Source organism: Dermacentor andersoni, chromosome 9, assembly GCF_023375885.2.
Source record: "Dermacentor andersoni chromosome 9, qqDerAnde1_hic_scaffold, whole genome shotgun sequence".
Taxonomy (NCBI): domain Eukaryota; kingdom Metazoa; phylum Arthropoda; class Arachnida; order Ixodida; family Ixodidae; genus Dermacentor; species Dermacentor andersoni.
The window spans coordinates 96,318,375-96,338,835 of NC_092822.1; the positions used below are offsets into that span (position 1 = coordinate 96,318,375).

The following is a 20,461-nucleotide window of genomic DNA, read 5'->3' on the forward strand; positions in this document are numbered from 1 at the left end:
ACGGGAATTCCCAAGCTGTTGCTGGCTATTTATGCACCACAGTGACACTGAAGCGCCATGCATGTGACGTCATCTCTGCTGGTGCAGTTGCACCTCTCATGGAGTTGTCCTGGTCTGTGCTTATCAAGGTGCCACCAGTAACTGTCAAAAGTAGGACTTGCATTCAACCTGACTGCCGTTCATGCCGGGTGGCGTTGGCTAGGTGGTGAAGGTGACAATGCCTTACGAAAGGCAGGTCGAAGTGATGGAATGGATCTGCATAACCGCACTTCTTACAATGAACAGAGAACGAGGCAGGGTTGCAAGGTGGTGAAGGTGATGATGCCACTTGTCCCATTTATTCGAGAAGACAAGTACGGTGTGCTACAAAAGGCAAGTTTTGGCGGTGGTGGAGCGGGTCTGTACAACAATGCTTTTACAAGGGGGATCAACAGCCACGGGCCCTCAATTGTCATTGGTCCGTGCCGTCGTCTTCGGTGGCCTGTGCCTCCTGCTGCGTCTGAATCTGGACGGTGGCTTGTTGTGTGCCTGCTACTGCCCCTGCTGGAGCCAGGAAGACTGAGGCTGGCTGTCCTGGAGCTTGCTGGATCTGGTACAGTGTCTGTAGGATAAAAAAAGAGGCAGCTGTTTAAAGTTTGTCTAAACAGAAGTTAGCGGAATCAGTACAAAAACTCGACCTAAAAAGGCTTCCCAGACTGGTCAGCTTATCTGACAATGTGCGTTGGCAGTTTGCCTCGAAGAGTATCGACTGTAATTACCCAGGATAAAGCATGCTGGCTAAATAATGGTGGACAGTTTACCTCAAGTTAAATTTTATTTGTGATAGCCACTTATTGCTTTCCCTGATTGGTGTCATCTTGTCTGAAGCCTTTTTTTTGTGTCACATGTCTAATAAAAAAGAAAGCCACAGAGGCAAAAGCCGTCATTTGGTGAGTGCCTAGCATCTGCAGATTGTTAAAGCAAGTATGTCAGTGGCAATGTAGGCAACAAAAACATGGGCTTGTTGTCACAACTGTCCTTTCAGTTGCAGTTTTATGCTAACAGCCTCTAGATTTTTTGGTTCTGAGCCAACTTCGATTGAGGGGGGACCCAAAAATAACCAGAATTTTTTATTGACATGGAAGAGTTAACTAATACTGACCTGTACCGCTAGGTGTGCATACTACACTATCGTCTCTATCAGTTGACCAAGCAGTGCTCTTGTGTAATGTTTTGTCTGCTCAAAGCATTGCTTCCACTCAAGCCCCTTTCACCGTCTGTGTCGGTTTTACGGCAGTGCATATCAAAGAACAATGTGCATAAATAAATTTCTGTTGTCTATTGGGGAATGTTAGATATCAAAGAGCTTGTTCACTTCAAATTAGTGCTGCAAGGCCAGACAGTTGACCAGCATTTCTTACGTTAAAGCGCCCAAATGTTTGTGTGGTGCAGATGGAAGCAAACACTCCACTCTGTGGAACACAGTAATGTCAAAGGCGGGGCTAGCTGGTACTGCATGATTAAACGCATAACGGAGGAACGTTTTGCTGTGCTTGTCCTTGTCAAAAAATTCGCACTGTTATGCTCTCAATCACATGGAACACAGGCGAGCTGCTTGTGTACCGGGACAATGCTTGACACCTGTACATCACCTCCCCACAACAATGGGATGATGCTACTGCCTTGTCTCGCCCTCTCCTAACTCCCTGTATCCTGACTCTAGGAGGACATGGGTCTTAAACAAAAAAAGTCGCGGTAGAATAAATTTTTTTAATAATGGTATTTGGGTAGTTGTAGGCAGACTGATTATATCCCCGGTGGCTCCTGTCGCGCAATGTAAATATTTCATTATTTTTTTGTTCTACGCGATTAAAGATGAGCCTTGATTATTTGTCTTCTTTTTGCATTTTGCAAAACACAAATTTTGGAATCCTCGCAATCTTTTGGAAGTGATGTCTCCGCCATCAGGGCACCCGAAGGTTTTGTTACAGATTGTAGCTAAATGCATAATGCACACAATGGTATGAAGAGATTTTCGAAATTTTGATTCGAATTATTTTTTTTTCTTGGCTCTACATTAAATAGTGAATTAGCCACATATTTAAACACAACACTTTGAAGCGCTGTATATTTGTTCACACTCGTCATAACCAAAAATGTATTCCTGCCATTGTTAACCTTATTCTTCCTAGTATCTAGCTGTGTGCCTAAAGCAACATTCTGGTGAGCAATCTTTGCACCATTGTTCCCGGAAAGAATAGAAAATTAATTTTTATTAACTTTGGAACTAATAGGTTTATTATAAAAATGATTGCATTATTGAAATCAGCACAAAACACAGAACAAGGCTGTACAGTTTCATTATATTTGGTAAAGGAGGCTTTAAAGAAGGCTTCAATACACCACTTACTTTCAACTCGAATACTGAAACGAGAGCTTAAAGGAAAGCATCTTCAAGATGTGGAGGAGATCAAAAAGAAAATGCCGGAAGCACTAAGGGTCATCGATTCGCAAGAGTTGCTGAACAATGAATAAAGCAGTGAGACAAGCCTATTGTACCCTAAAGGTGTGTTAATATTGCTGCAGGATGACACCCTGTATCGCTGCAACATGCACCCGTAAATTTAAATATATTTTCAAGTGCGCAAGGAATATGTGAATTAAAAAAAAATCCTCAAAAGAAATGATAGTTACTTTTAGGACCCCTTTTTATAGCACTGTTAACCTTGTATACAGGTTTTAAACACAGGAAGATTTACAGTAGGCTAATTATTTGACAAGATAATTTGTTGGTTGCCATTGCTATATAACTGCAGCAGAGAATAGGATGGCTGAATGAAAAACTAAAGCACAGTCTGAAATCAGTCAAGAAATGGGAGATCCAGGCGATGACTGCAGTCAAACTTCGTTATAAAGAGGTGGGTTTAACAAGCTAATCTATAGTATAACTATAATGAAGAGTTCCTCTTTAAATTTCAATAGGTACTAGCACTTAAAATCTCACACTGGTGAAACCTGTTTGTTCGCAGTTATGAATCCCCTGTCCCCATGTGTGCAATGGTTCTAAACAAGTAGTTTCGGTTCCCTCTTCAATTTCATCATAGTGAAGTTTTACTATGCATCCATGGTTGGAAGCTCATAGTGTAATAGTATATACCCCATTGACCAAAGTTGCGGCAGCTGGCACCTCCACTGCGACATTGGCATTTTCGCACATTTCCACAACCGACAACTGTAAAGCTGACAATGCTCTCTATATATGCAGCGCTTGTTTGTGGCTGTGTCACCTGTGTCTGCTGCGGTGGGGGCTGCGGTGCCGCCTGGGCGATGGGTGCTGTCTGGATGATGATGGGCTGACCCGTGCTCTGTCCTTGCATCTGCATCCGGATCAACTGCAGCTGCGCAGGTGTTAGCTGGATCTGTAACGGAGAGAGTGGGACAATGTAACAACTTCGTTCCAATTGTGTTTCTCCAGTGGTCCGAGTGGGGTGCTCCACCCATGTTATCACCAGGACTGGCCAGTCGTGGGCAGTGGATAATATGGGGATGGAGTCGAGTGAAAGGAATACCGGCCGAGAGCTCTAAACCTGCTGCTACTTTAAAACAGTACCATAGCGGAGCTCCCTCAATTTCACAACATTCTGAAGAACAGTGATGACTGAAACTAACACTGCGAGTCCCATCGTGGCAACGTGCATTTCAGTGAGGGGGAAAATCATATGCAATTTGCCCATGCTTGTTTGCTTGTCGGCCATAATTAACAAGAATGGCAGACTGCACGGCTAGGTAACTTGCAATTGTCGTTTTCTATTTGGTGCCAGCCAAGCTTCCCTTCCTTCCTTTGCTGTTTCACTCGCCAAACATTGCATGACATGGAGGCCAAGGCATCGCCAAAAACAAAAGTGGCAAAGCTGCTGGTGAGCATTCAGGCATGTTTGATGAGGCTGTGTGCAGTAACTCTTTCACTGCATCACTGTTTTATGTCAAAGGGGCGCCTCTTATTTGAACTCTATTCTACTGGAACAAATTCTCAGCGACTTGAAAGTTCAAATTAACGAAACTTCGCACCGTGTGCAGTTTGGCAACCTGCACGATGGGCTGTGACCTAGCCTTTGCTGCTGCCAAAGAGAGGCCGGATTCGCACACACATTGTCACTGATTTCTGCTGTGTGCTTGAATGCTTCAAAGCACAAAAATTAGTCGTTTGCGCCAATGGCGTGCGCAGTACCATGTGGAGAAGAGCAATTCACAGACATGAGCAAAACGAGAACAAGGTGAAAGCAAGTGCCGACGTTTCGACAAGTGCACGCAGGGCAGCTACCCTCAGCGGAGCCCTGGACTAGGGGAACCGACCCTGAAGAGAAGATGGAAGACTCCATCTGAAGACGCAAAAATCACTGCAAAATAGAGCAAATAAACATTTTTCATCATAATCATCATCATCATCATCGACAAGTGGACTTGTCTTCTTCAAGGCAAGTCCACTTGTCGAAACGTTGGCACCTGCTCTCACCTTGTTCTCGTTTTGCTCATCGTCTTGAATTTCCATCTCCTGCCTTCCCCGTGTTTTCCCTGAATTCACGGACATGACATTCAGGGCACAGCAATGTGCATGGTGAGATCCAGGACAGCAACAAGTTTACGCACCGCTGTTTGAATAAAAGGATGCTTGGCTCTGCCCACTTGCCAAGCACCTCCCGGGACTAGAAAGAGTGCAGTCCACTCATAACAGTGGCTAACTTGCACACTTTACCGTTCTGCTTATACGATGAGGACAAAGCCTACAGTTACAGCGGGCTATAAATGTTGCCACTGTGAGCGGACTGCACTCTCATGTAGCAGCAGTGCTGGCTGTGAAAGATGAGTGCCACCCACCGGAATCTGCTGTATCTCCCCATTGCTGTTGATGACTTGCTGCACAATCTGGATGCCACCCTGCTGCGCAACCTGCTGTGTCTGCACGGGCTGCTGCAGCTGGACCACCTGTGGCTGGGTCTGGAACAGGGACAGAATAGCAGTGCCGTCAAGTCCACTTTGCTAGTCTAACAAACACAACCAACAAAACAAACGAGCTTCATATAACATGCAATCAACAATTTCTTTTTGGAAGCTCATTGCCAGAAATGCATTTGTCTTCGAGGCCAGTAAAAGAATGTTTAGAGCAAACTTGCAGAGGTGTTGACTGGTTGTTAGGTGAACACTTTTTCATCAATATGCGTGTCTACTGTTTGGTGTGCACAGGCCCCTGTGTGTCATGTCGACAGGTGGATACGTGAATTTTTGTCAACACAGTCAAACCTCGACATAATCAGCTTGGTAAAACCGGCAATTCGCTTCGTTATATCAAATTTTCATTATACTGAATTTTTCATTTCATTTCATTTTTATTTCCTTAAAGACCCCCGTAGGGGGTTTTACATAAGGGGAGGGGTTAACGTGAGAAAGTAAAACATTTTTTTTCATGACGACAGGTGGGATGTAACTTTTTCTAGGAAGGTTGATGGACAGGTGATGGCTGCAATTTCATGGGGAAGGTCATCCAGTCGCTTGCTGTTTGGAGGAAAAATGACTTGGAAAATGTAGTCGTACGGGCACGTTGGCGTGAGACTTTCAGCGGATGACCAATTCGGGGAGACATGCGTGATGGCGATGCGCAGATGTATGGCTGCTGTTTGAGCCGTTAATACAAATAAGTAGAGTTGCCAATGAATTCTTGTTACACGAAAGGGGCGCAAAATTTTGCGCCCCTTTCGAAAAGGCAAATTTGAATGTGAAAGACATTAATTTTGTGTAACATGAGAGTTGGCGACGGAAGATACGGTTTCATGCCGTGTCGACGATATCTTCACACTGACAACACGAAGCGAGGCCAGCCACACTTTCACATCCACTCCGCCTTCATGGCTGATAGTGTTGCTGGCAGTGGGAAGACGCTATCATGAAAAGTGCCAGCAGCGGGAAGCGACTGCTTCATCTGCTTCTCACTTCAACACGTCTCCAAAACTTGAGAATACACAATCTCCAGTGCTAAATGCGCAGGAAGACATAGGATGCCACACCACCTCGGCACGCTTACTCTTTGCACACGTGGCGGAGGACATCTAAAACTGGGCACGTGGGCTGTGTATGCGCTCAACCACGCCGACAGCCATGCACAGCCATGCCGTGCTAGAAAAGACCAAGCGTGCCAACCTTTCCCCTCCCTCGCCTCTCACACATGCTACTGCGAGCTCACTCCCCTCCCGCCCTTTCCCCTGAGCCACCATTTTTCTCGGCTCACCCTCGCACGCTTTCACTCACACCAAATCAAACAGCATGTGAGGTGCGATAGTATCTTATTGCACTCGGGCTTTATATGGAACACGACACTGCTTCGCTTCGACGGTCGTGCTTGGTCATGCGGTGCGTGATTAAACAGGTGCACTTGCAAGCAACTGCTTGTAATTCAACCGTTTAACCATCTGCACAGGCAGAAGTTTCCACTTACTGTCTCAGTATTCCTTTGTGGCAGCAGCAAAGTGAAATTTCGTTATATTGAAACTATCTATAAACACACTTCATTATATTGAGGTTCAAAATACATGGTTTTCCAGGGACAAGAAGTTATAAAATGTTAAATACTGTCGAAACCTGCAATAACGAAATTGTCGGGAAAGGACATTTTTTTTCGTTCTCGCGAGAATTTTGCTGTCGCGAAAATGGACAAGTAAGCACACCCATTACTTTCCAGAACCAAATGTAATGAGAGAAAAGGCGCCTATTTTGCTCTGCTTCACCTTGCTATGCAGGACTCGTGCCTCACAGCTTGATTAGCTATGCATAGCTTCGTCGTCGTCATGAATGCTGAGGAAAACCCAGATGTCAGTGCCCAGCAGGACGTTCACGCGAGATGTCCCATGCCTACTTAGTTGCCAACAGATAAGCTAGCAAAATGCTGCTTCCAGAGGGGGGGGGGTGGTAAACGACCGAATGTAAACAGCAATGGCCACGCCGATGCTTGTAGGCAGAACCGCATGTGCCCGACTTGTCAAATGAGTGTGCTGTTGCAATTTTCGTACTTTTGGGTTCGCAACTGGCTCATGTGCCTAAAAAAATGTAATATAACTCGTTAATGCGGGACTACCTTTTAAAAAATTCTTTGCTGGTGAGAGGGGGCAATTGTATTGACCTCTACGAACGTTTGCCGAGGGCCCCAGATTTATTCGTTGTTGCGAGGATTTCGTTATTGAAAGGTTCAACTGTACTTTGTTATATTGAGAATTTCGTTATACTGAAGTTTGTCATATGAAGGTTTAACTGCATAACTTCTAAAAGCTTTATTATTTGGCATGGAAGAGTTTAGCTGCAACCATGGTTGCAGGAAAGCACTCAGTTTAGTTCTTCCTTCTCCACAGTGGCCATGGAACGTCGTGGCCTGTCCATGCGGGACAGCTGGCTTGTAATGCTGGTTGGTGCTGCACAGAGCTTGATCTATCCAGTGAATACGATTTCCGTTTAATGCAGTCATACATTCTGCTAGGTTTCCACATTGCAGCTTCACAATGTTCAGGACATTGTTTTATAAAAAAACACAATTCAACTGAGTTTGACGGTATACGGCTCCTCCCACACCACGAATGTGCCGGTGGTGTGGATACTACTGCCTCCCATCCGGTGCCGAGCTTGGGAGCCTTGAATATTTTTCAGACCAATAGTAAGCAAACATTTGTTAATTCGATTTCTAAAATTGGCCTTTGCTGGATAATTCGGACTTGACCAGTTAGTGCGCCCGACGCCTAGGTGACCCCATAGCGACCCCTTTAGTGGCAGCATGTCTTGACAGAGCTTATTAATGCGCCCCTCACCAGGTCTGGCCATTTTGAGCTGACAAGCGCAGAGCACACAATGCGTGCTAACGATCGTGTCTACTAATTATTACTTCGCTACACGCCATGGAAAGACCTGAAATTTCAAACCGAACACACTTTGCCCTTCTCCAAGCCAGAGGGTTACTACACGTGCTAGTGCGCCTACGTACATGTGTTTGTGCTGTGACGTCGTTCAGTGACACGTGACCTCAAAAATTATTCATGGCAACATCTGTTATTTGTGTAATCTGTTGCTTGAACAGACAAATTAAAGCTTAGAGAAATAATAAAATACACAAACCTGATGTCTGTGTCTTTTTGATTTACTTCGCACCAAAGCAAGAGAGATGTACTTCCATTTTGTCTCACATTCCCACGTTGTGCAGTCGCACGCACAGACCCTGAAACTATGTCATTTTCTACTCTGTTCCAGCGTGCGATCGTGCTCTATGATCTGCTTGTGTCTGCCTCAGTATTCTTGTTGCACTGACTTATGCCGCTAGTAAGGTGTTGTGCGCAGGGCGCAAAATCGTGCACTGCGCGAAAATGCGCTGCACCGCAACAAAAGCGAGAAAAAAACAATGAAGGCGGGGCCTGTGACGTATGCGTCATGCGATCCTCGAGCTCTGGTACGGGAAAACGCAGGGAAAAAATTTCGCTTGCAGAGGCTAGACGGGGCGAGTGGACAGAGTGCCTCGCTTGGCAGTGGAGCCATGGACAAGTAAGCACACCCATTACTTTCCAGAACCAAAATATAATGAAGAAAAGGTGCCTATTTTGCTCTGCTTCACCTTGCTATGCAGGAATCGTGCCTCACAGCTTGATTAACTATGCATAGCTTCGTCGTCATCATGAATGCCGAGGAAATCCCGGATGTCAGTGTCCAGCGGGACGTATTTATTCGTTGTTGCGAGGATTTCGTTATTAAAATGTTCAACTGCACTTTGTTATATCGAGAATTTCGTTATACTGAAGTTCGTGATATCAAGGTTTAACTGCATAACTTCTAAAAGCTTTATTATTTGGCATGGAAGAGTTTGGCTGCAACCATGGTTGCAGGAAAGCACTCAGTTCAGTTCTTCCTTCTCCACGGTGGCCATGGAACGTTGTGGCCTGTTCATGCAGGACAGCTGGCTTGTAATCGCTGAAATCGTGAGTTCGCGGTACTGAAATATATCTCTCTCGGCTATTAATGAGCCGATTTGAAAAGCTTTTGCGGCAGAATGCTCCCTAGAGGACACATAACAACTTCCAGCGTGTAACCGAAATTCGCTATGTGGCCTGGTGAGGGGCCCTTCAAGGGACAGTGAATGCATTAGGCACACGTCATCTCCTGTTGAAAATGCCTATTTGTGGCCTGCCCTAGGAAGAATTTCAAGCCGTAACAGTAGCCTACAATGTTTGAGTATGGTATTTACCTGATTCTAATGCGTACCTTTTCTAACCGTGACAACAAAGCAGAAAATTACTTGCACGATACATTCGGATACAAACTGAAAACCACCTTTGCAACGTTTGTAGGCTTTACGACATAACACAGCTGTATTGCGGCAAAGCTGACCCTAAAGGGCCCCTCACTAGGCCACATAGCAAATTTCAGTTACATGCTGGAAGCTGTTATGTGTCCTCTAGGGAGTGTTCTGCCACACGAATTTTTCAAATCGGCTCATTAATAGCCAAGAGAGAAATACCTCAGTGCCGCGAACCCATGATTTCTACAGGCGAGCTCCACTGCCAAGCAAGACACTCTCTCCACTCACCCCGTCTAGCCTCCGCAAGCGAAATTCCCTCCCTGTGTTCTCGCATACTGGACCTCAAGGCTCGCGTGACGCATGCGTCAAAGGCCCCGCCTTCATTTTTTTTTTTCTGCTCACTTTTTTTTTTTTTTCGGCACTGCGCACTTCTGCTGACGGTGTCACATGCGACCTCTTGTGCCTGTCTCGTCTTGTGCAGCGCATCATTTTGCGCGCGGCGCAGGAGGACACATGACTAGCAGTATAATCACCAAGTTAATTTGGTAGTTAAGCACAGATGATACTAGCACAAGTTAGCCTAGTGTTGAACTGTGCTAGAGTGTGCTGGTTGATTGATGCAGAAGACTACACGAGCGAGGCCTACAGGAGCTTTCAGTAACTTCAACGCACGTGTGTAAAAAAGATCCTGTTATTTATGGCATTTCAGTGTGCATAAAGTGCACTTCTGCATTTTAATAAATTCCAAAATTTGTTGCTTTAGTTAAAAACGAAACCTTGCAAAGCAAAAAAAAAAAAAAGCAAAAGAAAAAGGAAACTTGGGAGGAACTGCAGGAAGGAACAACTCTCACCTGCAGTTGGATCTGCTGCTGCTGTTGTTGCTGAGCTTGTTGCTGCTGCTCTGCGGTGCCAACCTAAAGGAAGAAACGTAGAATTTAAGGCTCGCCTAGAAGCAACTGAGGTCGAAGACGTATTGAAGGAGGTCTGAGTTGCATAAAAGTGCATTGCCTGTTCACCTATATATAAGTATGGCACATTCAGTTCCTGTGCCAATGCCACACTTCAAATCAGTAACTCCTTTAGGAGTTGGGGAATATTAGCACGCTCCTGTCACAAATGCATTTTCAGCAACCGCTGAAACCACTCAATGTTGAAATCTGTGAGCGCCACTGAGTTGGTAATTCATGTTCACACTATGGAGCCAATGGAGATATCAAATGTCACTGGTCCTTGCTTCTAATGTCCAGTCAGAATGCGTGACTGAGGTCATTCGTTTTCTAACATTAGCACTGATCACAAAAAAGTAGCCCTGTCATCTGTTGCTAACTGTATGTCAGCATTTCAGCTATGTTGATTCTCAATCTTGTTGTGTCTCTTGCCTGGACTAAATTGACTGGCACTTGGATTAAGTTTGCTGTCACACGACCTACTTGTGCTGGCGCTGGGATATGTCGGCGTTATGATTAAGTATTTGGCACTTGGACCAAATAGTCTGGTGCTCGGATTATTTAAACCGGCGCTTAGATTAAAGTGAGCAGGGAAACCGATAGTGGCCACAGCATGGTGCATGCAACCACAACATTAGTTTGTTGCATACTGAAAGCATAAAGATAGACAAATAATGCGTGATTTCACGTCATCTTATGTGTACAAGTTGTATTTGCAATGTATGAAGTACTTATTCCATAAAAAGTATTGTGGATTAAAAACAACCGCACTGCGAAAAACATGGAATGAAACTTGTTCGAGTGCACTACTTCTGCAGTTCTTGCAGTGTTGGCTGCTACCATATATGTATTTGCGTAATGAACCCACTCGCTTAAACACACCCCAAATTTGCCCTTGAATATTTGGATTTTTGTTTCCCCTTGCATAGTAATCGCACCCCCAACTTTGGTCCTCTGCAGTCCCACGACTGAACGGTCGTGTTGTAGTTTTTCGGACAGACTAGAATATTTTACACACAGACGTGCATAGAGCAAGCACACTTAATCTCGATCCTCTTCAATGTGTTGGAAATATGCTCAATAATGACACTTGGAGAAACACCAAAATCACATAAACGAAATTCTACAGCCAACTCGTGTAACCTACAGATCCATGCTAGCAACATGCTGTGGTGGCACACCAGCAGGAGCGGTGGGTTTGATGACGGAGGAGCTGACGGCAAGCCATGGCACTGGCGGGAAGCATGCCGCCGGTGCCGGCGCAAAGGCACCTTGCAGACTTGAGAGAGTAAGAAATGCACAACTGCTCTTGGCAACAGCAACCGAACGTGATAGGAGAGTGTGCAATATGCGGCCAGGCACGGCACACGGAAGAGTCCAAGTGAAATAGGGGCAGTCGGGTGCTTGGTTGGCATAGTCGGGCACAGTGTGAAATTCGTGTGTCTGTTGCTCGCTTTTCTGCCTCTCTTTGGTTTAGCTGTGTGCGATGGGCCGTAAGTTGAGTTATAAGCCTGCTGCAAGACAGAGAGTTTATCTGTTCACAAGACGAAAACGCTGATCAGACAACACCGATAAAGTTCGACATGCTAATGAGCAGGACGGTCGAGGAAAGAGGCACGGTGTGCTTGCCAGAACAACAGGTGCCGAAAAACAGTGCTTCGACATGATGCACGCGATAATGGCAGGCGGTCAGGCGCGGCTGCGAGGACTTGCTGTTGTGGAACCATGATGTGGTTGAAGCATCCAGAGACCTGGATGACAGCTTTGGTGATTCCAATGCGGAGTGAAGTGCAATAAAAACGCTGTTACAGTTTGCAAATAGTGTACGTGTATTTTTACTGTGAAGATAAGTTATGTAATGCATTTTTCAAATAAAAACTGTCTTACTTTTGCTGTATCAAAAACGTTCCCATAAAGATTACCCACTTGAAATTTACTGTATACAGTCGCCGATGGATTTTCCGGATTCCTAATCAGGCCTGAATATCGCATCGAGAGCCATTGCAAGCTCGTGCTTTCTGAATGCACAGTATGGTGAGACAAGCACTTTTCCAACTGACCTGTTGCACTTGTAGCACGGAGGGCATCGAAAAAGAAGGTGCTGCATTCTGCACGGTCAGGGCCTGTGCATTGCCGCCAGATGCCTGCACTATCTGAATCTGCAGAGAAAAAGATGCAAGAGTTCAGGCACACATAACAGGCTCACATCAGAAATGCTGTGGAATCTGATGTTATGAAGATGAGATGGCATTGCAATCACATTCAGTGTAGAATAGTTGGGAGGTGGGCGTGTTGGTATGTTTGTTAACCCTTTCGCTGTCACTGACGTACCGGTATGTCATCGCGCTTCCCCCCCACGGTGTCACTGACGTACCGGTACGTTCTCTATCGTGCGTTCAAAATTTCGCGCCTGAGCGCAAAAACAGGCGCTCCTGGATTGGCCACGCGATCTGTTGACTCTTTCTACAAGTTCGTATATTCGCTCCGACCTGTGTTAACCCATGTACTGAAGAGTACGGTGCGACTGCCACTCCCCACTTTCTCTTTGCTGAGTGGCGCGGTGGCTCCGCGTTCGCTGGATCATGCGTCGCGCGCGTGTGGTTATGGGTTCAAGGGTTGTTCTGTAATCTCCGCTGGTTTGAAGGTTTTTATTTTTCTTCTGTTGGTGTGCCTGCTACGGCGCGTCAAGTTCAGGCGCACGTGCCGTTGCCTCTTCAAAAAGGGTGACTCGATTGCTGCTTTCGCTCTCTCGCCGCACCCTCGCTTCCGACTTGCCGCAGTAAACGTAAAGCCCTTCGAACTTTGTTTAGCCTTTTTTCATCTCCCTCTGTCTTCTTGATCACGCAACGTCCCATTTCTCTCCGTTGCGCGGGCGACTGAAAGCGCATCCTCCCTGCGCGCGGTTACTTTCGGATGGCTCGGCGCGTGGGACGTTCGTCTGCTCATGGGAGCGGTGGCTGAATTCCGACTCGGACAAAGTCGCTTGAGACGAAGAGGGTTCCGCATCGTCAGATTCGGATGTTGAACAGATTTTATAGTCAGGCTGATGATGATGATGATGTTTACTAACAACAGCTGCAGAACACTGAAATGTGCATATTGCATTGACTATGTTATTTGTATGCCAATCATAATCAAAAATAAATTGCTATGTTCATTCCCTGTTATGCTCGTTCCCTGAAACCAAGCCGACACTGGGGGTGCGTCACGGCCAGAAACGCCTGACAGCGAAAGGGTTAAAGGACTTCAAACGGTATGAAAAAAAGACTACAAACAGCGAAACTTGCAACAGCGAGTCAGCACCCGTGCTGCATCTTTCAATGTCCGCAGTCCTTTCTGCGCTCTTTCTAGTTATCCACATTTAGTGTAGGCAAACAAGAAACAAAATTCTGATTAATTGTTCTTGCTTTGACTTTTCTTGGAAAGTAAGAGTAAAAAGAAAGCTTTGCAGTTGGAGAAAAACTTGTCCTGGTGTGAGGATTCATCTTGGGACCAACGCATTTCCAGTGCAGTTGCTCTACTAACTCAGCCAAAGAGGAGGTTAGCAGATTGCAGAGTGATGCTGAATTAAATGACGACTCGGAGTGCAAGAGCGGACACTTCCTCTTCAAACTACAGAGACATGTTCTTCAAGCGTCCGCCACTTTGCGAATTTCAGCAGAACTGATTTGTCAAGATTGTAACCATGTAATACCACATGGCCAAGTCTTCAAAAGTTACCTAGAGCAGGGAATTGTTGTTCAAAGTGGTGAACAGTAGCATAAAAACCGAAATATAGGTCGAACTTAAAAAAAAAAAATACATTGCGAAAAGTTGGCCCTCGTCTTATATACCGGTCATTGGCAGAAAAACTACGGAAGTCTTGCAACAATGGGCGGATGAAGTAAACAGCCGCCTTCGCCATCAGCAGCTGTGCGGTGTGGCAACATTGTGGCACCGTCATTTTGCGTTTCCATTGTCACAAAGTTATATTTGTTAAAGGCTGCTTTCTCACATTTTGTTTCTAAATGAGTGGAAGCCGACGGCAATTCACCGTCGCCTTCAAGAAAAAGGCGATTGAGTATGCGAAAGCCCACGGCAACCTGGCGGCACAGCGTGAATTCGGAGTATCCGAAAAGAGCATTCGGTACTGGCGGAGGCAGAAGCAGCATATTACAACTTGCAGCAACCAAAAGAAAACATCATTTTGTGGGCGGACCGCAACGGACCGCAGAACTGGAAGACAAGGTTGCAGAGTTCGCCCGGGAGCTGCGCGTAAGATCGCTGCCTCTGACTGCCGAATGCGTCCGTTTGAAAGCGGTACAGATCGCGCGCACCTTTGAACTGGGCAGCGAGAAGCACTCGTCATCCGACTCTAGTTTGGACGACTCTGATCAAAGCTGTTGCTCTGATTCGGAGAAGCGCTTGCGCACGTCGTGCCCTTCTGTGTATTGTACACCCGGCCAATTTTTAACAGTATCGCGCGACCATCGACCCGCGTGTTTGTCAGCACCTTATCATCACGACACGGAGCGGAGAAATAGCGAAAGTAAGCGCATGTGTACACATGCGAGTATCTCGTTTGTTTCGCCACTCAGCGCCGTTAATAAGGTGCTGACAAAAATGCGGGTCGGCGGTTGCGCGATACTGTTAAAAACTTGGTCAGGTGCACATGCGAGCAGCATTTAAATAAATACTGTCACCATTGTGCAACCGGCTGAGTCGCATTTGTTACAAGGTAAGGGTGTCTTTCGGTACTTTAGCGATTGAAAAATATATATATATTTTTTTTCATTTTTAGAATTCGTTAGTCGGGGGAATGACCTTTATTCCGGTACGACCTATAGTCCAGTTTTTACGGTAAGCGAGATGTATTGACGTAGTCGTCTACTCCTCTTGCTTGCTTGCCCTACAAACAAGCAGCTTGTCTATACAGAACGGGTTGGTGATGACAGTAGACTGCACAGCATGTGAATACTACAAGTATTATGTTTGCAAGGCTATGCATCTGTGCAGTGAGTTAATAATTGTTCTTGTCTCTCTTCTAATCAACCTCGTTAGGTTCACTGAAGGGCAAAGGATCCCACTAGCCGTCTTGAACTGTTGGCCAACTCCATCTCGTGCCTGCAAATTTCCTACTCTTTTCTTTGTTTCAGCCCTTTTGATGGTGTACATAGGCATAATATATTGCAGAACATTTGTCATGCCGACACCTAGTGAGGGGCACCTAAGGCACGGTAATGCTACAGCACAAAACATGACCATTTTATGCAAGACCCAGTAGCACTGGCGTTATAACGGTACCTGACACCTGAAGCAGACAGAAATCAGCTGAGTAGCAAAGCCACGGAAATTTAAGCTAAGAGGTTCGAAAAGTGCACTCTGGTGTGAAATTGGGTCAAGCCTGGAAACCCTGCTGCCCACCTGTGGCTGTCCAGCTGTTGTCAGGGTGGCTGTGGGTTGTTGCTGCTGTTGCTGCTGTAGGGCTGCTTGGTGTTGCTGGGCCAACTGGAAGTAGTACTGGACCTGCATTTGCCAGGTGACAATTCAGGATCACTCACTTCACTTCCCATTTCATACACAGCCGGAAATGCTGTGGAGGCTAGGGCAACCTTTCACAATACAGTCAACGTCTGATTGTTCAGACAAGGGGCCGCAAAAATGTAAAAAAAAGTTGGGCAACCTGAAAAAATGAATAGATGCCTTTTACTGCCCCAGGGCTCAAATCCCCACAGGCATTTCCGAAATAGCTCTGAAGGCCTGCCAGTACACTTATTAGGTGTATTGGTGCTCTTACTGTGACAGGGGATGGCGGGTGCACGCGTGTATAATTAAGGAATACAGACTGTGTCCCGTCACACTTTCCTCTTCCCACTCTTGATATGCTTTACTGCGTGACACTGCTGTTCCGAGGCGAAGCTGACTTTCGGCAACCTGCAGCATGCAACGCCTCATGCTTTCTGACCTTCGAAGCCATTGGCGAGGATCATAAAGGTGGAGTCGGCGTCATTGCTAAAAGTGGTGAATTGCTTTAAGGAAAACACGTGGCACCGAACAGCAAGCTTGGTCGCGCAACATCGAAGTAGCTAGGCCTAGCATTGCCGCGATGGTGCCTATGCTGCCAGAGGATCTGCGTGCAAGAGGTGGCGATATAATCAAAATGGCGGCGGTGGTGCCTTCGATCAATGCCCTTTTGGACCTTCGGTCATGGCAAAAACTCAGGAAAATCAGGCGGCGAAGGGTTTTTGCGTCCGGAAATTCAGACGTTCTTATATACACTGAATCTATAGGGTATTGTGGTGGTGTCGCGAAGGCGTCCGAATTACCGTACACGTACGAAAATCGGTCTTCAGTGGTATTCGCCACATGACTGCAAGAAACACGAATGCGCTACATAATTAGGTGCAACATCGACCTCATATGTTACGTAAAGTGTACTAAACAAATTCCATGCAGAAGACGTCGCATATATGAAGATATTAACTACGGAATGAGGAGCAGAGTACAACCACACTTATTGCACAGCTTCCAGAGCACATCACCTGCATGCATGACCAAAGCATAGCACATCACATGCTGCAAGCTCAAGGCACACAAGAAATATGTTGTTGTACGTAACATTACTCTATACATTCTCTAACTTTCTTATTATTATCCCTTCGTTTGGAATAACATGTAGGAGGCTTCAAGTACTTTTGGAGATGGATATCAAGGTTGTCATGGGCTAACTGGTTGAGAAAGGAAAGCCTGAAAAAGCAGTGATGGGTCTCTAGTGGATCTCACGATAAACAGTTTTTGAGGGGGATAACACTAACGTTACGGCGGAATTAATTGGAATTAATTAAATTGCAAAACATGCTGGATGGCTTCGCACCACTCCTAACTTGTTAATTAATATGTTAGTGTAAGCATCACATATGATGGCAGCGTATTCCAGAATGGGCCACACGTTGGTTGTGTGCAATACTGTTATTACCTCCTGAGGCACCTGCTTAAAGTTTTTTTCACAAAATTAAGGACTTGGCTGGCTTTTAAGGTTGCTGTTTGAATACGTTTATTCCGCGTCAGATTTGATGGGAAGGTTACCATATTTACTCGCATAATGATCACACTTTCTTGTAAAAAACATTGACGCAAATTTATGGGTGCGATCATTACGTGGGTTTAATTTCCCACGAAAATAAACATTTTCTTTTTTCATCCCGCATTTGCTGCGGGTTGACAAGCAGGCAGCTGCCACTGTCAGTGAGGGACACCAAAACAAAAATGGCGGCTAGCGGAGCAAGCCGAACGCGCTGAATGCGATTATTTTTCTTCTCATGAATACATTACACGCATTGAAACAGTTCCTTCCGTATCAGTAATGAACAATATCGTTAATATTGGCAAGTTTGCGACAATAACGTAGCCATGTCCACTTTGACGGGAGAGAAACAGAGATGGGCGTGCTTAGCTGCCAGTGACATAGAAACACATGGCGGGCATGCTGGGGAAACTGTGGCATTTGTCTTCACTGCTATCCTAGTACGGCACTTTTCCGCTAAGGGTGGGTGAATATCTTAGCTGCGTTACAATCGTCGGCGTACGAATATGGTACACTTCTAACGTATCAGTGTAAACGTGGCCACTATGGTTGCCGCTCGCGATTTGTTGCGTGCCCACGAGTGCAGACGAGAAGAATCGAAAGGCGCCCTTTATGTTGTTGTTGTTGTTAACCAAAACCATTACGAAGCCTACAAATAATAAAGCCGAGGCAAGTTTGGTTCTGGCTTTTTTTTTTTTCATGGAAGTGCAAAAATTGATGAAAGGAATGAAATGGGTCATCTGCTTATCAATGTTGGGTGCGTGCAGACCGCTTGGTATGTCTTCAAGAGTCGTTTGCATGGCATTCGACGGATGGTAAGCGCGATCATCATTAGCTAGACTTGGCACACGACATATTGCTGCGACAAGTTCAGTGTGCGATCATTACACAGGAAAGAGAAAAAAACGAATTTTTACGACAGAATTCAGCGGTGCGATCATTATGCGAGTAAATACGGCATGTCTAAATATTTAATTTTCAGCAATAGTAGCAATGTTTTCGTTACTGAAGTGGTAAATAAATTTTAAGACATTGCATTTATAGCTGAAACGAGTGTAATTACACTTGGAGGGATTTAACTTCATATTCCGTTTACCACACCATGATAGGATGTGGTTGAGGTCACTTTGTAACGTTGTGGCATCACCTAAACAATTAATTTCTCTGGATAACACACAGTCTTCTGCATAAAGTCGAATTGTTGACGAGACGTTCAGACTGATGTCATTTATGTAAATTAATGCAAGGGCCCCAGTACAGACCCCTGTGGCACACCTGATGTGACAGCAGCAAGCCCAGATTCTGAGCCGTTGATTACAACTTTTGGGAAAAGGTCATTGAGATATAGTTATGTACCCACTTAATGATGTTTTCGGTTAGGCCTAGGTGCGCGAGCTTAAGGAGCAGCAGTCAGTGCTGTGCTGTGTCGAAAGCTTTTCCTAAAGGCTAGTTTAATACATTCAGTCTGTTCAGATCCATGAAATGCCAATAACACACCATGTGAAAAGTACTAATAAACTGTGTAATGCAAGAAGGGCCTCTCTGGAACCCATGAGTGCACTACAAGTGCAGCTTCTGCAGCACTGCATGCAACTATAAAATGGAGTACAGTCGAGCACTACAAGAAATGCTTCTACAACGAAATGACCAGTATAACGAAGGAATAATTCTGTACTGCTTCCGTTATGAACTGTGTGTGTGGTTTGCAAGCTTTACAATAAAGTGACCTTTATAACAAATGACTTTGGAGGCCCCAAGTGATTCATAATAAAAGGGTTCAACTCTATATCTAATAGGCAAACAAGTGCTTGTGTTTTAACAAGAATGCAGACATGGGATATTCAAGAAGAGATTTTCCACACACTCTCATTATAGCAGCCATACCGCCCCCCCACCCCCCCAAATGTTCAGCCGAATTCATAGTTTTTACATGCTAACAAGACCGTCTACTTGAAAGCCCAGCTCTTGTAACATAACAGTTGCCATGGCAACCAAGTGCAGTACTAGGAATCTTGTGTTCTGCATTACCACATGCTGCTTGCACCCACCAACTTGGTTTCGTCACACCTTCGTGCAATGCCATTTGATTGGACTGGACGCTTTCAGAGGCATCACTGCAAAAGCTTGAACTCTTAGCTGTTTCTTGGAATAGTGGCCAGCAAGTCAAGGACATACTTTCTGTGACTTGTTGCAGTTTCATTTGCCTTGTCTGCTACAAAAGTTTCATTTTCAGTCACAGTGTTGTGTGTTGCACAAACAAGCAGCTCTATATGCTATTACAATACTGGCCAGCTGCTTTTACTTTCAATGGTCATTCAATGGTGTCATTTGGAATCTGTTTCAATCAGGATTAATAAACCGCATCGAGAAGATACAGAGAAAATCTGCAAGGTTCATTCTTTCCCGGTATTATCGTACTGACTCTGTTTCCAAAATGCTTCGGTTGCTTGATTTGCCTCCACTGGCTCAACGGAGGAGGTTGGCTAGAGTTAAATTTCTTTTTTTGTTATCAAAAGGCCACTTCAGTATTGAAACCACACCCTATCTTGCTCCCAGGCAGGCTAGAAACGTCAGGTCAAGCAATCATTGCATGTTCTCAAATCCAAAAGCATATCTGGACATGTACGCTTATTCATTTTTTCCGTGAACAATTAAGGAATGGAACAGTTTGCCGGCGTTTGTTTTGCAGTCGAGTAGCATTAAAATCTTTGAGGAACGCGTTAAAAACCTTTTATGAAATTGAATCTTAGTAGTGCCGTGCAAACATTGTCACACTATTCTAGAAATACATGCAAGAGTCTTTCTTTTATGCTGCTTCCGATATCACTGTCACAATGTTACAAACATGTATTTCTTAGTCAAAGTATTGTGTTTGTATTTCGTTATTTGTTCTGCATTGTATTTCCGACATTCATTGCTTCATGTCCTATTTACGTTTGTAAGGTGTTTACATTTTTTACGCTATGTGCAAACTTGCTGTACCCACCCTGTTACGGCCAAGACGGCCAACAGTATTTGAAAATTAATTAATTAATTAATATCTCTTCTCTAGATTGCAGCACTTGCACCAGGGCACACAGAAAACACTTGGCAAAACTCAGGCAAATTGCAGGCTACCACATTTAGAACTTGTTACTTTGCCGTGTCAGCACT

General features: G+C 45.1%; 1 protein-coding gene across 2 annotated transcripts in view; it reads right to left on the bottom strand.

Annotated features, from left to right (window-relative positions):
* Nucleotides 1-299: 299 nt before the first annotated feature.
* Nf-YC (nuclear factor Y-box C) overlaps nucleotides 300-20,461 on the bottom strand; it is a 28,214-nt gene continuing 8,052 nt past the window's right edge. For both annotated transcript variants that reach the window (XM_050176308.2, XM_050176307.3), the window contains exons 6-11: nucleotides 15,649-15,750; nucleotides 12,306-12,404; nucleotides 10,150-10,212; nucleotides 4,855-4,974; nucleotides 3,267-3,398; nucleotides 300-601 (exon numbers count right to left, since the gene is read on the bottom strand). In XM_050176308.2, coding sequence (XP_050032265.1) covers nucleotides 452-601; nucleotides 3,267-3,398; nucleotides 4,855-4,974; nucleotides 10,150-10,212; nucleotides 12,306-12,404; nucleotides 15,649-15,750 — 666 coding nt within the window. In that variant the 3' untranslated portion in view covers nucleotides 300-451. The remainder of the gene's footprint in view (nucleotides 602-3,266; nucleotides 3,399-4,854; nucleotides 4,975-10,149; nucleotides 10,213-12,305; nucleotides 12,405-15,648; nucleotides 15,751-20,461) is intronic.